Source organism: Epinephelus moara, chromosome 23 (assembly GCF_006386435.1).
Source record: "Epinephelus moara isolate mb chromosome 23, YSFRI_EMoa_1.0, whole genome shotgun sequence".
NCBI classification, from domain to species: domain Eukaryota; kingdom Metazoa; phylum Chordata; class Actinopteri; order Perciformes; family Serranidae; genus Epinephelus; species Epinephelus moara.
The window spans coordinates 7,491-27,125 of NC_065528.1; the positions used below are offsets into that span (position 1 = coordinate 7,491).

Genomic DNA, 19,635 nt, shown 5'->3' on the forward strand with positions numbered 1-19,635 from the left:
CATCAGGTGAGAAAATAAACCCTGTACAGTTATACTATCCCATTTGACCTTATGTAGCAGTCACCCTTAATTCACCCTATACATTAATTTCCAATAGAGAAGGACCTGCTGATAGAAAGCAGACAGTTTAACTAGTGGCAAATCACACTCATAATCACACTATAGTAAAAAGTCAATTTCTTCCATTAAAAAAAACGAGGACTGACTATTCTTAATAAAAGATTTTGACCATGTCAACTTCAGGACACCGTTCATGATATAGCCTACCTGCTTCTTATTTGACTCTCAGATTATTGCTGTACGGACACAATAGACACTTGGTAGATCATTGCTGTCTCGTTTCTGACAACAGCAGCACCGGCACTCAAGGTGGCAGTAACATTCCCACTGTACCCGTGTGTCGACAAAGAAGAGGAGGAAAACCGTAAACTGTCTGTTTACTTTGCTTTACGTCCACCGACAGCTGGTTGTCGGTAAGGGGGGGGGGGGGCAGGGGCAACGGCAACGGCAACCATTCTCGGTCAAGCTAGTGAGAGTTTGACAAACAGAAAAGCGACAGTGCCTTCAGAATAAACGCACCGCCGCTGCTCAACGAGTCTTCCGCCAATGAGCCATTTACTTTGAATGTAGCGACCGGGGCTTGTATGTGTAACTGGAAAGTTTGACCCTGTTTGAGCCACAGTGAATAGATCCATAACGCTTGGCTGAATATAAGACAGAAACGTAAGCTAACGCTACATGTTCGGGATACTTAAAACACAGGAGGAACCGTGCAGTTAAACATATGGATCCCAACCGGATAATCCAGGCTCTGAAAGGGACAATCGACCCTAACCTGAGGATAGCGGCGGAGAATGAACTCAATCAGGTGGGCGACCACAAGTAGTTGCTTTTTGTTTGTGTTTGTTCACAGGGGCTTTGCGTTAGAGAGCCATCTCGGAGCCGTTTCTGGCCCAGAGACGATGCTGATGTTTGTGGCGGATGAGAGGCCGTGTTTTGGTGACCGAGCTCGGCGTCGGCCTTTTGGTTGTTATGTGTGATAGTGGTAAGGGAGTTTATATCAGGCCTCTGATCAGCAGCTTGGCTAAACTGTTCCTCGCACTGACCCAGGCAGCTGCGTGGAAGAACAAAAGGAGTCAGGTCTGACAGCCATCACGAACCATCGGGATTATGGCGGCTGTCCAAACTTTCTCGTCAACAGAGTTCACACCAACTCATATACTTCACAGTGCTGGCGTTGCAGTGAAGTTATGTACCCACACAAATTCTCTGAATGACCGAAATAAAGTTACCACAGCGCCAAAATAACTAATGAATGAAAATTAGATCATCTTAACGTTTTTAAAGGGGAACTATAGCCATTTTCAAAATGAATACGCGTTATTTATATGGTCTAAGACAGCCCTAAAACATAACTCAACATGAACGACTCTCTCCCAAATCCAGAACCTGGAGAGCTAAAACTCAACTCTGTGATGTCATATCCGTATTGATAATCTGGCAGACACCAGAGCCAAGGATTTCCTAGAATTATTGGGATGTATGGATTTTAAACAGCATATTAATTTACCCACTCACAAACATGGACACACAATAGATTTAGTTATATGGTCTGAACATCAACATATTATCTGTTACTGATTTGGCTCTCTCTGACCACCATTGTTTATTTTTTAATAGTCTTGTCCACTCTCTACAAAACACCACAGAACGCATTATTAAAAAGCGATATATAACCCCAGAGGTAGCCACAACTGTCATATCACATATTGCAGCTCACAATAGTACAGTTCTGCCATCATCCTGTGAAGATTTAGTGAATGATTTTAACCACAAAATGAAAACAGCGCTTGATGCAATTGCTCCTATTAAAGCCAAGAAAATAACTACAAAAAACGTAGTTCCATGGAAAAATAATCACACCATGAAACTAAAAAGAGAATGCAGAGCTTCAGAGTGCAGATGGCAGAAAAAAAACTAGAAGTCCACTATGATATACTCACTGAAAACCTTAAAATCTACAATAAAGAAATTTGAAAGTCTCAACAAGCATACTTTTCTAACTTGATTAACACAAATATTCATAATCTCAGTCTGCTTTTTAGTACAGTAGATTCCCTGTTAAATCCTACAACAAATTATAGCAATGAGCTTCCAGCCTCTAGATGTGAAGAGTTTTCCGGCTACTTCAGGGAGAAAATAATTAATATTAGGTCTAGTATCTGTCAGCAAGACAAGCACACTGCTTTTTTTTTTTTTTAACCAATATCCTGTATACAATGCGATGTGAGGTATGAATGTTTTGACCTGGCTGATGGTGACACTCTGAGGAAAGTAGTAACAAAACTGAAATCCTCCACATGTTCCCTTGATCCCATTCCAACCTCCCTAAACAATTTTTAATTCAGTATTTAATTCAGACATACTAAAACTGCTTTAGTTAAACCTCTTTTAAAGAAAGGGAATCTGGACATTTTATCACCCAGCAGTTAGGCCCGTAGACCAATTTCAAACCTTCCTTTTTTAAGTAAAATTTTAGATTTAGATATTTATACAGCTAAGTGCCTTTTTAAATTCAAACACAGCATTTTAGGACTGTTACTTTTTAATTTGTACATGCTACTCCTAGGCAGTGTCATCAGGAGACATGGCATCTCTTTGGTATCTTTTACCACAGTTATGCTGATTTATGTGGCCGTGTCTCCTGATGACATTGGACCAATTGACTCACTTTTTAACTGCATTTTAGATATTAAGGCCTGGATGTCACAGAATTTTTTACAGCTTAACCAGGACAAGACAGAAGTACTGATCATTGGTTCAAAGGTTCAGAGAGAGAAACTGGCCTCTAAACTTAATACATTTGGTCTAAACCCAGGTCAAGAGGCAAGAAATCTAGGAGTGACATTTGACTCTGTTCTTAATTTTAAGCCACATATACGCTATGTCACAAAAACAGCATTTTATCATTTAAAAATCATTTCCAAAGTGAGGCCATTTCTTTCTCTGACCAACACAGAGAAACGAATGCACGCTTTTATAACTAGCAGGCTAGACTACTGTAATGCTTTCCTTTCTGGTTTACCCAAGAATACAATTAATCAGCTGCAACTGATTCAAAACTCTGCAGCACGAGTTCTCACTCAGACCAGAAGGAGGGCACACATTACGCCTATTTTAAAATCCCTGCACTGGCTGCCTGTTAGTTTTCGTATTGATTTTAAAGTTCTTTAATTAGTTTTTAAGGCACTGCATGGGCTTGCACCAGACTATATCTCAGAGATGCTTTTATTTTATGAACCAGGAAGGCCCCTCAGATCCTCTGGCTCCTCTCTTTTTACTGTCCCACAGAGTAGAACAAAAACATTTGGTGATGCTGCTTTCAGCCACTATGCTCCAAAACTGTGGAACAATCTGCCGGAGGATCTGAGAGGAGTCAGAAACACTGACACGTTTAAACGTAGGCTAAAAACCCATCTCTTCAGTCTGGCTTTTATGTAGTGTCCTATGTTAATTCAATTCAATTTTATTTATAAAGCCCAATATCACAAATCACAATTTGCCTCACAGGGCTTTACAGCATACGACATCCCTCTGTCCTTAGGACCCTCGCAGTTAGTTCTATTGTTTTATAATTATTAGGGTCCGGGCAGCTAAGCTGCCAGGACACTATTGTAATCCTAGGTATTCTTCTTCTTCTTCTTCTTCTTCTTCTTCTTCTTCTTCTTCTTCCGAGGAAATCATACTTCCCATGGGTGAAAACTCACCAAACTTTGCACAAAGGTCCAGTCTCATGCCAGATTATCCACAGCTGTAAACTCAAGCCAATAGTCCTGATGGTGGCGCTACAGCAAGCGTCTAAAGTTCAAAACTTTGAAAATTCATAACAAATCAACCATACGTGCTACAACTTCAGAAAAACAGCGAACACCGGAGAGAAGCAGTTGAGGTACCATGAATGAAAATGTCTTGGTGTGCTGTTGGATGTCAGAACAGAAATACAAAAAAAGTCATCCTTCATTTTTATAGAAACTGTTACTGAGGATGCTTTTTGAAGCTCAACGAAGACGTTTATGGTTGCTAGAATTGAAGTAAACAGAAAATCTACTTAATATTCACATAGGCATTTCATATAGCCCTATAGTTACAGCGTGAAATAATATTTAGGCCTATATTTACACACACCTAGTGGCAGCAGTATTTGCATTTTTCTACAATGCATTAAACAATTAAAAGAAATTCATACTGGCCAAGCCAGTACAGTTTGCCATCAGTGTGTAGTTGTTTGACTTGTTTATGTCTTAAAAAGCTAGGCTTTATGTTCATGTTGCTGGTTCAGCAGCATGGAAAGTTGTTAATAAGCAGACAGTGCTAGCTAACCAAATCCAGCCAAAGTTTTTTCAGTTCTTTATGATGACGATTTATCTTTCACCACGCCAGTAATTCAGTAGGCTACATATAAGCCTAACAATCAATCAATCAATCAATCAATTTTGATTGGGGGGTGTTAAAAAAAAAAAAATGGTGTTCTTCCAACACTAGAATTAAGATAAAAATATTCACAAACGAAAAAACACTAATGGTCGGTGATAAGTAGTGTTTAACTTTTGATTGAACATTAAATTAAAACCCTCGGCGCACACTGCAGCACAATCAAACAGATGCGCAACTCAGAGCATCAGAAGTGTCTCTGACACCACACTCAGAGTGGACCGGTGGAACTGGAAAATGCATATTTTACATCAATAAAATCTATTTTATCATTATTTTGAGTCACATTGTTGAAAGAATTTAGTCGTCTGTGTTCAAGCAGGATAATAGCAGGTCTCCATTGTGCGTTGGGCTTTCTATTTCCTTGTCTGAGATTTTTTCTTTTTTAATTACATGATAAATAGGCTATTCTCCCTTACCTCACCAGTAAAAAAATACCTTTATCCATGTCAAATATTAGGCCTACTAGTTACTACTTACGTTTTTCAAGTTGTGGTTTCCCAAATTTGTTGTTGAGTTGTGATATGTCAATTGCTTTTGGCAAATCTGGCACTCTGCTTTCTGGGGGTTGTCGGGGCATATTTTAAAGTGCAACCACACATCTAATAACCTCCTGGACATGTCTGCCAGCTCTGAGTGTGCTCGTTGTCAGTATGGGACTGGTGGGAGTTAGTGTTGCGTTTAAGGCCTCCCCCCAAAAAACAGAAAAAAAAGCGCTGAAGCTTCAAATTTGTTTTTTCACAATCGAATCCCGTGCCATCGAACGAAGCTTCGAAGCTTAGAATTTTTTGGGTCAGCCCTAAAGCCCAATATCACAAATCACAATTTGCCTCAGAGGGCTTTACAGCATACGTTGTAAGTATATATTAATATATGATAGTATATGTATGTGACAGTAGTAATTATATGTGTATAATAACAGTATGACTAATAGTAACAGCAGCAGTAGGAGGCATCAGGCAGGACCACGGCAGCAGCGTAACCACGACACACTATCCAGGCAATGCTGCGATATGAGGTAACACGCTCCTTTACCAAGCATTGAGCAGTAGTGATTAGCCTAAATATTGAGATTCTAATTAACTGGAGACAAAAAAAATTCTACTACAGGTAGATCATAAACTTGTGGAAATAAAATTGACTCATTGCAATCGGTTTAGGAATATAAACATTAGAGTGCTTTTTACGTTTTATTTGGTGCTCGCACTGACACCAGTACTGTCCCTCTCTGCCATCAGTCTGACTGCCCACAAAATACGTCATCGCTGTTTACAAACACAAGAAGGGTCTATATGTGACTGGCCACACAATATTGGTTAATCAAGCAAGATCACTTTGCATTTTTTTCCATTCATCTTACAATGGCAGGGCAATCCTACAGTTTGCAGACATGCACCAAGTAGGAACTGCACAGGCTGAACTAATGTGTTTTCTAGGGATGTCCCGATCCAGCTTTTTCACAAGAAATCTTTAAAATGTCTAACATTGAAATTAAAATAGCAGCAAGACTCCATACACTTGTACTTTGGCCCCCTAATAAATAAAAAATACATGAACACCACAAGACATTGTTGACATTTAACAAACAATGCAGCCTTTCCTTTCAGTTATTTTAGTAGTGTCAGTGCCAGCCTGGTGCTGCTGTTTCCTGGGACCAACAGAAGGGACAAAAAACCACACACAATATTGTACAACTGTTAAAACAAGCAATAGTCCATCCATGGCTCCAATTTCACTGGAATGGACTGCTTGAATCGCGGAGCGCTGGGCTGCCTGGAAAACCTGGATCGGATTCCATGAAAAACTGGATCGGAGTTCTTGGATCCGCATTTTTCCATGCAGTCCGATCCGATGCCGATGCACATTTTTTGCTAATATCGGTGGCCAATACCGATCCGACATCCCTAGTGTTTTCAATAAAAGACAATAAACAAGCAATCTAACGGACCTAGCAGCAGACACTTCCTGCAAGGCAGCAGACATACATGGCCACAGCAAAGAATCGTAATGTGAGAAGCAGCTTGCCCCCAGGTATTTTTACATTATCTAATCTGGCCCCCATTCAAAAAAGTTTGGACACTCTTGTCATCGGGTCGGTGCTCAAGAGGGAGAAGACCTACAACTACCAGAATGCACGGCACTGCAATTAACGCTCTCGCTGGTGGGTGACGTAATGCAAACACGTCTGTTTGAAACAATGGCACCTGGCTGGCAAGAAATCTCTTTTTACAGTTAAACAGTAAGCTAAAACATGTTTCTGAAAACATTTGAAGTGAGAAATAGACAACTTAGTAAAGCCCTGTTTCCACCATACACTCTCCGTATAGTACCATCCATCCATCCATCTTCTAACCGCTTCATCCTCTTGAGGGTCGCGGGGGGGCTGGAGCCTATCCTAGCTGACATTGGGCAAGAAGCAGGGTACACCCTGGACAGGTCGCCAGACTATTGCAGGGCTGACACATAGAGACAGACAACCATTCATGCTCACATTCACACCTACGGACAATTTAGAGTTATCAATTAACCTAATCCCCAATCTGCATGTCTTTGGACTGTGGGAGGAAGCCGGAGTGCCCGGAGGAAACCCATGCTGACACGGGGAGAACATGCAAACTCCACACAGAAGGGCTCCCACACCTGGGATCGAACCGGGAACCCTCTTGCTGTGAGGCGACAGTGCTAAACACCACACCACTGCCCTCAGTATAGTACCTTTGGAAGCAAATGTAACCCTTGAGATGTGGTACCTAGGCCCTAGGTCTGTTAATGTCTGTTTTGTACCAGATCTGTGTGCTGGGTAGGGAACGGTTCTATTGTTACCATCCACAACTTTTCACAATGTAAACATTAAAAATGTGTACAAAAGTGTACTGGACCGAACCGGGCTTAAAACAGGGCTTAACAGGATCTTGATTTATATTTGATCAGCGCTGCTTAGTTTTACCTTTTGATCTCAGTTTTTTAGCCTCCGTTTTCACTGTGCAGTAAACAGTATGGCTTCCACTTCCTTTTTTAAAACTTTCACTATTACAGCTAAATAAGGTATTAAAATATGTTTCTAAACACACTCTAGGTGAGAAATATGCAATGCAGGAAGATAATCGTTATGTATGTTTGATCAGCACTGCCTAGTTTCACCATTTGATCGGAGTTCAGTCTGAGTTTGAGACAGAGAGGAAGAGAGGGGTGGGTCTGTCTCTAGATCTGCATTTATACTTTTTGTGTCCACGCTGGTGGCATGGGTGGTGGGCAGTACGAAAATGCGTAAGTACAGCTTGTAGTTCAAGCAACGGCCTGAAAGTCAGCGATGACCGAAATTACGTCAACTGGGGAATTTCGTCGGGAGGCGAAGAGTGATACTGTATGTAGGCACCGGTTTGATGGAGGGAAGTTTACCACAGTTCATGTACACATACTACACACACTGTTTTGATACAAAGGCGGTTGAAAATCAGTAAAGTATCACTTAAATTTCATCATGTAGGTTGTTTATCATCATACATTTGTTTTACTGTCTAACTGCCTCCCACCTGTGCACGTGGCTGACAGTGATCTTTCTCTGGTCTTTACATGCCACGCTAACCTGATTTTTATTTAAGTACTTCGGTCAGCTATGTAGGTTCCTTAAAACACATAAGCAAAATATTCCTCAGTGTGCTTGTAACAGGCAGACTGTACAACTTGTAAAAAAAAAATCAGTTATTGCCATTTGCTCTCTGTGATTTTGTATTTCATAAATGGACAACTGACTGAATGACAAAGTAGAGGAGAACTGCCACAGTTGTAACATTTTACACTTTTTACACAACCCACATGTGTCTGCTATCAAAACCACTTGAAGTTTTTTGGTGGAGAAAACAAGTTGTGAGTAATTAAACCAAAAGTGGGTGCTGTCCAATGTTGCAAATGAAGGTCATGTGAGTCTTAATTGTAACAGTGTGAGTTTGGGTTGTAACACGGATAGAAAACGACATTTAACAGAGAGTTAACTAATAAACTATATTTCAGTCAGGCAACTGTTTCTACGTTAATTTCAAACCAAGAATGTGATCAGATAATCTTTAAAACATAATGATAATATTAAAACTTACCAGATGCAGCAGCTATCACATTACGGTACATAAATTACACCTACATAATTAGCAGTGGCGTAAAGTAGTTACGCCACTGCTAACTATGTCGGTGTAATTTCACTCTATTGTGACAGGTCCTAGTGCACGCTAGTTACCAGTTATAAGGCCCCTCCACACACACCACTGGCAACTTTTTATAAGAATGCCAAAGGAACCTAATTTAGGGCACCTAGCTACTTTTTCCCCCTGTTCGTTTCTCACTTGTCCTTTCTTAGGGCCGTGCACATGCCGCAACTTTAACCACTCGGAAAACACGAGGTCAGACGCTGGTGCCACTCTTGTGCCTTTTCTGTGAGAGCTTTCAAGAGTGCAGCAGCAGGTTGCGTCTGAGGTTGCTAAGCAACCTTAACAAGCACAGTATCATAGCCAGTTTACCCGAAATCCTGAGTGCAGAGCTGATCTTCTTCCCGGTGTTGTTTTGTAAGTATTACACTTAAAATATTGTCTGTGGGACAGATGTAAAACTCTGGCAGCCCTGCACTAAAATGATCAACTTCTCTATATTTACCACAGACTGATATTTATGGAAGAAGGCAAAGATATCTGTTAACTGTGATTGGTTGTTCCTTGTCAAATGGCATGCTACCCGCTGCTGCATTGAGCTCAGCTGCAGCCATCGTGCCCTGAAAAACAGGCGCTCGGAAATGCGTGCGTGCCGCGAAGGTGTCACTCTTGAGCGCGCCCTCAGTGCAGGCTACGGTGCTAAAACGCGGCATGTGTATGGCCCCTTACCTCTGCTTTTCTGTGTAAAAGGCAAGACTGCTCGCTGGACAGTCTTGACAGATTTTGCACCTAAACTAGCTACTGTATCATATCGTCTTGTCACATGATCAAATAGAGACCTGACATTAGGCAACAACAACCCAACAAGCATCATTGCATACCTGTACATGAAAAAAAATCAAAGAAAATTAGAAATTATTCATTTAATCAAATTGTTCATTATGAATATATAGTTTATTCATCATTTTTCTAGTTAATGTAGAATAAGCATATCATTTCGTTACAGGTTGCTGCTGACTATTTAACCAAAAAAGAAAAGAAAATCATGGTGGAGATGGGTTTGCATTTTTTAGGGCATATAGCCTATAGTAAAAGGCACCATTTTTAATGTGAATTCTTCTCAACTACACCTACCCAGAAACGCATTGGCTCAATAGACTGCATTGCAATTGACTGGTTTCAGCCGTTCGCGCAAATGACATAATCGGCGGGCTGCACCCAGTTTGCTGTTGATGTTAATCAAGATTTGACAGCAGTGAACATCAAATGGTTGTCTATGGAAAAAGGATAGCTGCTTCAGAAGAGAAAGGAAACTGTGGCCCCAGTCTGGAGGAGATGAAGTGAAAAAGATGGAAGCACAATCCCAAAATTGTGGTAAGAAAATAATTACTAAGCTAAAGAAAGAAGCCATTGCTAACTGCTAAGCTGATTTGACAGATTTTAAAGTTAGCGTGCGAACAACTGTCAACTGTCAAGCTCAGTTTTAAAGCTGGAGTGAACATACATATATAGATTTTTTTTTCACAAGTGATTATCTTTGTCTTGTCTTCTGTATCGTAGGAAACAGTGTGTCAGCTGCAAAACTCTGAAGCAAACAGCAGGCACTACCAAAGCAAGGGTACGATAAGAAAAATAGCTACATGCATTCACCTGTAGAGGTAAATACCTGTATATACTAGGGGTGGGCATCACCAGAGGATACAACAAGATATTATCACGATACTTAAATCACGATACAATATTATTGCGATTTCAAACATGTTGGGATATGCTGAGTATTGCTCTAAAATATACTTTGAGATATTGTGATTTGTTACCTGTTTTCACCTGTAAATTATGTCCCCAAAGGAAAACTTAGTCAACATCTGTTTTATCTAATAATACAAAGTTTTCAGTCTGTTCATCTGTTCGTCTTTTTTTTTTTTTTTCAGCAGCAGCAGCAATATGTGTATCTAGTTGACTGAAAAAGCAATTGATTCTATTATTCTAGTAGGCTAACCAAAGTTTAATTTGTATTTGTCATATTAATAATTTATATGATAAAAAAAATCTATATTTGGCACTGTGTGACGATACGATATTGCCATACAAAAATATTGCGATGCTATGCTGTATCAATTTTTTCCCCCACCCCTAATAGACACTACACCAGGGGTTGGCATAGATTAACTAATGGCACACTAACAGTGAGTATGCAAGAAAGTTTTTGAAATGTTAAAGTGCAGGGATTCCCCACACGATAACAACATCTGTCTCCATGTATTGATTTTCTATTTTTGGAGTTCAATTGTTCATTATAGGCCCTGATGGAATATATAAAGCCTACCATTAGGTTATTCATTGTACGTGTACTCTGGGCACAGACGGAGCAACAGAGCACCACCTGCTGTGAAAGTAAAACTTAACAGATTGTTGTGCTCGGTCTAAAAGTTTGCTTTCAGTCACAGACAGCGGCTTCTCTCATCCATTGACCTGATCTGATCAGCGCTGATCGTATCAACGGATTTTACTATCCACTCTCAACTCAAACTCCACAAACTGCAGGCGAGAAAAAAAGGAACTCATGAAGAGTTTCGTGCTGCGTTTACAGACCTGCAAAAGGTTCTGAATTTAGAGAGGGGATGCAAAATGATACAAAGAGACAGACCCACACACAGTCTGCAACGTCAACATTATACTTGATGAGAGTGTGGGGGAGATTTAGAATTTAGTTTAGTCATTTTCAAACAAGAAGCTGATTTAATTTTTTTTACTTTTTACTTTTTTTTTACTTTTAATTTTTTGTATTTTTAATACAACTTTTGGTACAAGAATAATGAAATCAATTGCTTTTTTGGTCCACTAGATGGTGCTGATGTTTTTTTTTCTTCCTGGTGATGTCAGCAGAGGTCTCAGTCAGCAGCATTTGGCAGGAAGTTAATCAAAACAAAGATGGAGGCACTAGAGAAGAAAATCACAGATGTGCTGTAGATGTTTAAATCAAAAGTCAGAACTTACTTTGGAGTCTTTAACAGAGAAGGAAAGGAGGACTTGGATATGACACGTGTGATTTGCAAGCAGTGTCACATGAGAATGAAATACTGTGGGAATACTATGAACATGAGGGCTCCACCATCCAGAGATAGTGTTACCTGCTGATGGCCAAGCTAAAGCTTAAACCCACTCTGTCCAAAAATCAACCAGCACTGGACACAAACTACCATCCAACGCTGAGAGAGCTAAGAAAATAACACAGTCCATCACCCACTTCATGTGCAAAGATCTGCATCCATACAGCATTGCTGAAAACATTTTTTCACAGACACAGCTGTATTCAAGCTCTACAGAGAAGTGAAGCATAAAGCTGAGGGATCTTTGAGTACAGCAGGAAGGGTGGCATTAACATTAATTCCCAGCATGTTGCAGTACATTAAATATCCCAATTATATTGTATTGTCAAAGTCAAAGTCAGCTTTATTGTCAATTCTACCCAGCAAGCAATAGTCGTGATTTAAACGTATTGGCTATATTTAGCTCCGATTTAGTCTAGCTACATGTAATCCAAATCTAGCCGATTTAATTTTGAAATTGATTGAATGTAATTTTCGCCATTGCAGATGGCGTGCGGTATGATATTCAATCATGTATGGAGAGTCAACAGTAATTTACATATTTTTATCTCCATTTTTTTGGACATGGTCTCTACATAGCCGTATAATTGATGATGTCTACACTTTGGCTATGGTTAGACGTCTACCAAATTTTCACTGACAGCCCAAATTCAGCCGTGATTAGCCTAGACGTCAGGTCTTCATGTAGATGGCTATTAGACGTTTTTTAAACCAAAAAATGCTTGCTGGGTACAATATATACAGGACATACAGAGGATCGAAATTACTTTTCTCTTCAGACCCTCGGTACACTTGGCACAACATGCAAATATAAAATATAATAAGTAGGGGCATAAATAAAACCTGAGCTAAAAAGAGTTATACTCTAAAAGTAAAAAGGCACAGTGGTAGTGACACAAACAATGTAGTGCAATGACAGTGCAATATGGGTAACAGTGGTGCAAATTGAAGCTTATGGACTGGATAAAGTGTATGTGTGCATGTATAGTTCAGAGTTCAGTGTTGATGGGGGAGGGGGTTCGTCGTCCAGCAATTGACTGGGCAGGGGGCAGAGAGGGGAGGGGGGGCAGAGCAGGAAGAGAGTTAAGCATCCTGACAGCCTGGTGGAAAAAGCTGTCTTTCAGTCTGCTGGTCCTGGCCCGGAGACTGCAGTCTCCTCCCTGATGGCAGCAGGCTGAAAAGGCTGTGTGAAGGGTGGGTGAGGTCACCAGCAATGCAGAGGGCTTTGCAGGTGAGGCAGGTACAGTATGTGTCCTGAAGGGAAGGGAGAGGGGCACCGATGATCTTCTCAGCTGCTCTCACGATGCGCTGGAGGGTCTTACGGCAGGACGCGGGGTAGGCGCCGTACCACACCATGATGGAGCTGGTCAGGATGCTCTCGACAGCGCCTCTGTAGAAGGTCTGCATATGGCGGCCAGGGCTCTGGCTCTTCTCAGTTTGCGGAGAAAGTAGAGGCGTTGGTGGGCTTTCTTGGCCAGTGATGTGATGTTGTTGGTCCAGGAGAGGTCCTCTGTGACGTGCACACCCAGGAACTTTGTGCTGCTCACCCTCTCCACAGCAGCCCCGTTGATGGTCAGAGGGGCATGCTGGATGTGCACTCTACTGAAGTCCACAACAATCTCCTTCGTCTTCTCGACATTCAGAGAGAGATTGTTGTGTCCACACCACAAGGCCAAACGGTTCACCTCACTCCTGTAATTTGTCTCATTAGGCCCGTTTCCACTGAAGAAGTTCCTGGTACTATTTGGGGGGCAGGAACTACTACAGGAACGTCCTCTCGCTCGGCTCTCTCAACCGCCGTGTCTCCACTGAGAGCGGAGTAGGAGGAAGGTTCCTGTAAAGTTACGGGCTCTGGATGTGACGTAATCGTTCCACGACCATTTACCGGGGCGACGTAGGGACGCTGTTAGCTGATAGCCCTTAGCGGTGTCTGTAATAACTCACTAAATGGCCCGTGAAAAAAACATTTTTTCCAGCGGATGTCTTAGTTACAACATGATTGAACTAACTGGAGTGGTTTCATGTCGTATCCGACAACGGGAGGCTTTTAACAGATGCTGTTGTTAGCTGTCCCTGTCAGCTGCAGCCACTACTGATGCTTTCTAGACATCGTGATTTCCCATAACTGAATAAATACCACACATAGCAACACAAAACTGCTTTGCTAGCTCAATCATGTTGTAACTAAGATATCCGCTGGAAAGAATATTTTTTTCACGGGCCATTTAGTGAGTTTTTTTTACATGGCGGCGGAAGCTATATGAACGAGCTAACCCTCGTCTGCTGAGTTTTAAAAATGCCGGCTATTTTGTAGCTTTCTGTTCACGTCACATCCCTCCTTGAGTATATCCAATCAGCACCAAGTAAACCCCAAGCCCCAGCCAGGAGTCTTTCGGGGCCGTTCTGAGTACCTACCCCGAGGCAGGGACTTGTTTAGCCCCTGTAAAAGTTCCGGAACTCTGTCCTTAGGGGGTGGTTCCTGCGGTGGAGACACGCACCAACGGCCCCGGCCCCGTAAAATTACCCCGAAGTTCCTGCGGTGGAAACGGGCCTATTGTTACTGATGAGACCCACCACGGTCGTGTCATCCGCAAACTTGATGACAAGGTTTGAGCTGTGCGACGGTGTGCAGTCGTGGGTCAGCAGAGTGAAGAGGAAGGGGCTCAGCACACATCCTTGGGGGGCCGCCGTGTTCAGTATGATGGTGCTGGATGTGTTGCTGCTGACCCGTACCGCCTGTGGTCTCCCGGTCAGGAAGTGCAGCAGCCAGTTGCTCAGCGAGGTGTTCAGCCCCAGCCGGTCCAGTTTGGGAATGAGCTGTTGGGGGATGATGGTGTTGAACGCTGAACTGAAATCAATGAACAGCATTCTGACGTATGTGGTTTTTTTTTGTTTGTTTGTTTTTTTGACGTATGTGTTTTTTGAGTCCAGATGTGTGAGGGCTGTGTGGAGGGTCGTGGAGATGGCATCATCAGTCGAGCGGTTGGACCAATATGCAAACTGGAAGGGGTCCAGGGAGGGGGGGAGGACAGACTTGATGTGTTCCATGACCAGCCGTTTAGAGCACTTCATGAAGATGGGTGTAAGTGCGACTGGGTGGTAGTCATTGAAACAGGAGGGCGATGACTTCTTCGGGACAGGGATGATGGTAGTGGTTTTGAGGCACGTGGGACAACAGCCTGGCTCAGGGAGATGTTAAAGATGTCTGTGAAGACATCTGTGAATTCCCTTGCACAGTCCCTCAGCACGCGGCCAGGTATGTTGTCTGGACTCGAGGCTTTGCGAGCATTGATCTTACTAAGTGCTCTTCTCACCCTGTCCGGGGTCAGTGTCATCACCTGGTCACCAGGAGGGGGTGGGGTCTTCTGTGCAGGCGTTCTGTTGTGTGCCTCGAAGCGAGCAAAGAAGTCATTCAGCTCATTCAGCAGTGAGGTGGTACCGTCACAGGACTGCGGTGGGGGTTTGTAGTCCGTGATGGTCTGTATCCCCCTCCACAGGCTCTGTATGTCTTTGCTGTCACTAAAACGATGGGCTATCTTCTTGGAGTACTGACTATTAGACTCTCTGATGCCACGGGACAGGTTGGCCCTAGCTGTCTTCAGGCCCACCTCGTCTCCAGCTTTGAAGGCGGCGTTTCGAGCCTTCAGGAGCCTGTGGACCTCCCCTGTCAGCCACGGCTTCTGATTGGCCCGAACAGTGATGGTCTTGAGATCTGTTACATCATCAGTGCACTTGGCGATGTAGGCAATGACAGTGTCAGTGTACTCCTGGATGTCTGTGTTGTTGTTGTAGGTGGCAGCTTGTTTAAACACATTCCAGTCCGTGGTGTTTAAACAGTCCTTGAGTGCCTCTGAGGACCCTTCTGGCCACACTCGTACCTGCTTGCAAACTGGTTTGGTGACTTTAACCAGTGCTCTGTATGCTGGCATTAGCATTGTGACCTAAGTATCATGATAATAGCGTATCATGGGTTCTCTGGTCATTCCCACCCCTACTGATCAGCAAGAAAATTCAAAAATGGCACTTATATCAAGAAGATTGCCAACCCCTTCACTACAAATAAATGCATACAGATACATACAGTTTAAAGTGTAAGAATTTGATATACACAGTGTGGATCAGATGCAAACACTGTAGTAAGAAGTATAAATGTTAGGGTTGTCAGTGTTAACACGTTCATCATGATGTGACTAAGTTCCAAATGTAACAGTACGTGCCCACTATACGTGACCAATTTGCATAAAGTCGGTGTCCGCCCTACATCGCCGGTCACTTGTGGTGGCAGTTGGATTGGCTGTCTTGATGGGAGCACTGTTTCAACTTTTTAAATAGTCACACCCTCTCAGCGTGCTGCCAACGTGGTCCGCCTCACAGGTACATCAGTATGCTGTGTGCAGCGAATCAGTTGCTTATAATAAGCAATGAATGGGAGCAAATTTCAGGTTGCGCCTTGTCGCGTATAGTGGGCATCCACCATAACCTGTTTTTTATTTTTATTTATTTTTTTAATAATTGCATTAATCTTGTGCTGCTATTTTCACCACTGTCTGACTTTAAGAGGCTATAGATGGCTGAATTCTAAAGCTAGTGTGAAACTAGAAGATGTAAGGAATCCATTGGTACCAACAATGTTGTGCTAGCTACTCAGAAAGGGGGCTAAATAACTCTCCAAATTTGGCTAAATTTTGGTGAGGTTAAAACAGCATGGCCATTTTCACAGAGGTCTCTTGACCTCTCACCTCAAGATTTCTGAATGAAAATGGGTTCTGTGGGTACCTATGAGCCCCCCCTTTACTGATAAGTCAACTTTATGTCAATTCCATACAGTTTTGGGCACAAATTCTGCTTTTTTTGCATGCTGTGTTTATTACAGAGTTATGACTAGGAAAATTGCATCTCAAGTCCTTCCAGCTTTCAGGTGATATATACCACTTCTATGCTGCATCTATTGTTGGCCTGCTATCTTCCCCAAAAGATCCTCTTGTTGGTCATTGTGACATTTTTCAGTTAATGTACATTTAATGGTATGTTGTCGATACATGTCATGTACTCTTTGTGTTCACAGTTGCCGGTGTGCCGGCAACCGATGAGATTGACTTTTGGCGGGGAGTCACAGTGGAGGTGATGTCATTTGAAGAGGTGTCTGGGTGGATTGTGCATCTTCCATCCTTTCATAGCCAGGAGTTAGGTGACCTGTGTGCCACACTTCAGTTGAGGCTGGGAGTGAGTTCAAAGCACACGGCTACACATCACCACCATTTGGACACTGGACCACATGCGGACCGAATGCTGCAGAAATGATTTGATTCAGAGCTCCCACTATGATATTTTAAGGATAATCTGATGCCCCAGCTCTGGCTGTAGTCTGTCTTTTGTTATATTATTGTATATTGCTATTTGACTTTAATTTTGACTGTTCATGTCAATAAAGCTTTTACTTTTAATCAACATGTTCCTTGTAAATATTTTTCCCCAATATATTAATATTTATGTCATTGATTATTATAGTGTAGCCCACAAGAAAACCATGAATTCATACATCATATAAATGCATCACATGAATATATAGCCTTCAGTAACTGCAATATAAATAGGCTTGCTCATTGTACACATAACCTTAAACTGTATTGTATATCTGATATTTGGTATTTATGTCGAATGTGCAAAAAAGACAAAGAAATATTTTTTATTATTATTGTTGTTATTATTATTTTATGATTAACAGCGGCACGGTGGTGCACTCACTGTTGCCTCACAGACATGTTAGTGTGGGTTTCATTCTCACAGTCCAAAGATATGCAGGGTAGGACTAGTGGTGACTTTAAATTGCCTGTGCATGTGAATGTGAGCATTAGGGTTATCTGTCTCCATGTGCCCTATGAAAGTCTCATGACCTGTCCAAGTTAGACCCTGCCTTTCACCCAGTATCAGCTGGGACAGTGGATAGGGAAAATTGAGAAAAACAAAAAACTGAAAAGTCTTCAGTTTTCGTTTACTGTGAGTAGTTAAGTAAGAAGAAGGTGAACTGATTTCCAAAAGGCAAAAAGTTAAAGATGATACATTTATTCAATATTTTATGGAAGATTACCTTTTAATTTCAATCTTTTACAGTTTCAAAATAACAAAAAAGAAGAAGGGCCCAAAGCAAAATTTTGGGCACCCTACATGGTCAGTAGTTAGTAGCGCCCCCTTTGGCAAGTATCACAGCTTCTAAACACTTTCTGTATCCAGCTAAGGGTCTTTCATTTCTTGTTTGGGGGATTTTCACCCAGTCTTCCTGCAAAAGGCTTCGAGTTCTGTGAGAGTTTTGGGCCATCTTGCATGCACCGTTCTTTTGAGGTCTAGCCACAGATTTTTAATGATGTTTAGGTTGGGGGACTGTGAGGGCCATGGCAAAACATTCAGCTTGCTCCTCTTGAGATAGTCCATTGTGGATTTTTAGGTATGTTTAGGATCATTGTCCTGTAGAAGTCATCCTCTCTTCATCTTCAGCTTTTTTACAGATGGTGTGATGTTTGCTTCCAGAATTTGCTGGAATTTAACTGAATCCATTTTTCCCTCTACCCATGAAATGTTCCCCGTACCACCGGCTGCAACACAAGCGCAAGGCATGATCAATCCACCCCCGTGTTTAACAGTTGGACAGGTGTTCTTTTCATGAAATTCCGCACACTTTTTTCTCCAAACATGCCGTTGCTCATTTTGTCTAAAAAGTTCTATTTTAACTTCATCAGTCCACAGGACTTGTTTCCAAAAAGCATCAGGCTTGTTTAGATGTTCCTATACAAACTTCTGATGCTGAATTTTGAGGTGAGGAAACAGGACAGGTTTTCTTCTGATGACTTCCATGAAGGTCATATTTGTACAGGAGTCACTGCACAGCAGAATAGTGCACCACCACTCCAGAGTCTGCTAAATCTTTCTGCAGGTCTTTTGCAATCAAACGGGGGTTCTGATATGCCTTTCTAACAATCCTACAAGCAGCTCTCTTGGAAAGTTTACTTGGTTGTCCAGACCTCAACTTGACCTGCACCGTTACCTGCCATTTCTTAATTACATAACCAACTGAGGAAACAGCTACCTGAAAACACTTTGCCACCGTCTTATAGCCTTCTCCTGCGTTGTGGGCATCAGTTATCTTAGTTTTCAGAGTGCTAGGCAGCTGTTTGAGGAGCCTATGGCTGCTGATTGTTGGGACAATGTTTCAGGAGTCAGAGGATTTATAAAACTTTGAAATCTGCATCACTTGGCCTTTCCTAACGATGATTGGTGGTGAACAAGCCATAGTTCTAACAAGCTAATTATAGTCTGAGACCCTGATAAAAGTTGTCTGGGAGCTCAAATGTCTTGGGGCGTCCACATTTTGCATGGTATTTCTTTCCTTTTTTCACTCTAAAATTGTACAAAACAAAAATTAATACGGTAATCTTTCTTCAAAAGTTGAAAAGCATGTTTCATCTTTAACGTCATACCTTTTGGAGATCAGTTCATCTTCTAATCACTTAACTATTCACACTACAAGAAATTTAGACCAAGGATGCCCAAATCTTTCTATACCACTGTAATTCCATGGGAGCATATTGCTAAATCACAGTGATCAAATGTACATAAACTGTGAAATTACAATTAAGTTATGAGTTATTTACAGGGTCATATTGTTATGTTACAGTAATGTGATGGCCTTTTACTGTGAGGATACACTTAAATATAGTAGGGATGCACCGAAATGAAAATTTGTGGCCGAAGCCGAAGCCGAATAATATTAAACGCTTGGCCGAATACCGAGTACCGAATACTGAATATCGTTGTTTAGTTTTTCATTAGTTTTTGCAGATGAACCCCCTCCAGATTAGTGTTGTCACGGTACCAAAATTGGATCCCACTGTACGATACCA

At 41.9% G+C, this 19,635-nt stretch overlaps 1 protein-coding gene across 5 annotated transcripts in view; it reads left to right on the plus strand.

Annotated features, from left to right (window-relative positions):
* Window positions 1-502: 502 nt before the first annotated feature.
* The window catches only part of ipo8 (importin 8), a 100,998-nt gene continuing 81,865 nt past the window's right edge, over window positions 503-19,635 (plus strand). For 3 of the 5 annotated variants that reach the window (XM_050036048.1, XM_050036049.1, XM_050036050.1), the window contains exon 1: window positions 504-868. In XM_050036048.1, the coding sequence (XP_049892005.1) occupies window positions 785-868 (84 nt within the window). In that variant the 5' untranslated portion in view covers window positions 504-784. Of the gene's footprint in view, window positions 869-19,635 lie in introns of all 5 variants that reach the window. The other 2 variants (XR_007569345.1, XM_050036051.1) reach the window with 1 other exon arrangement.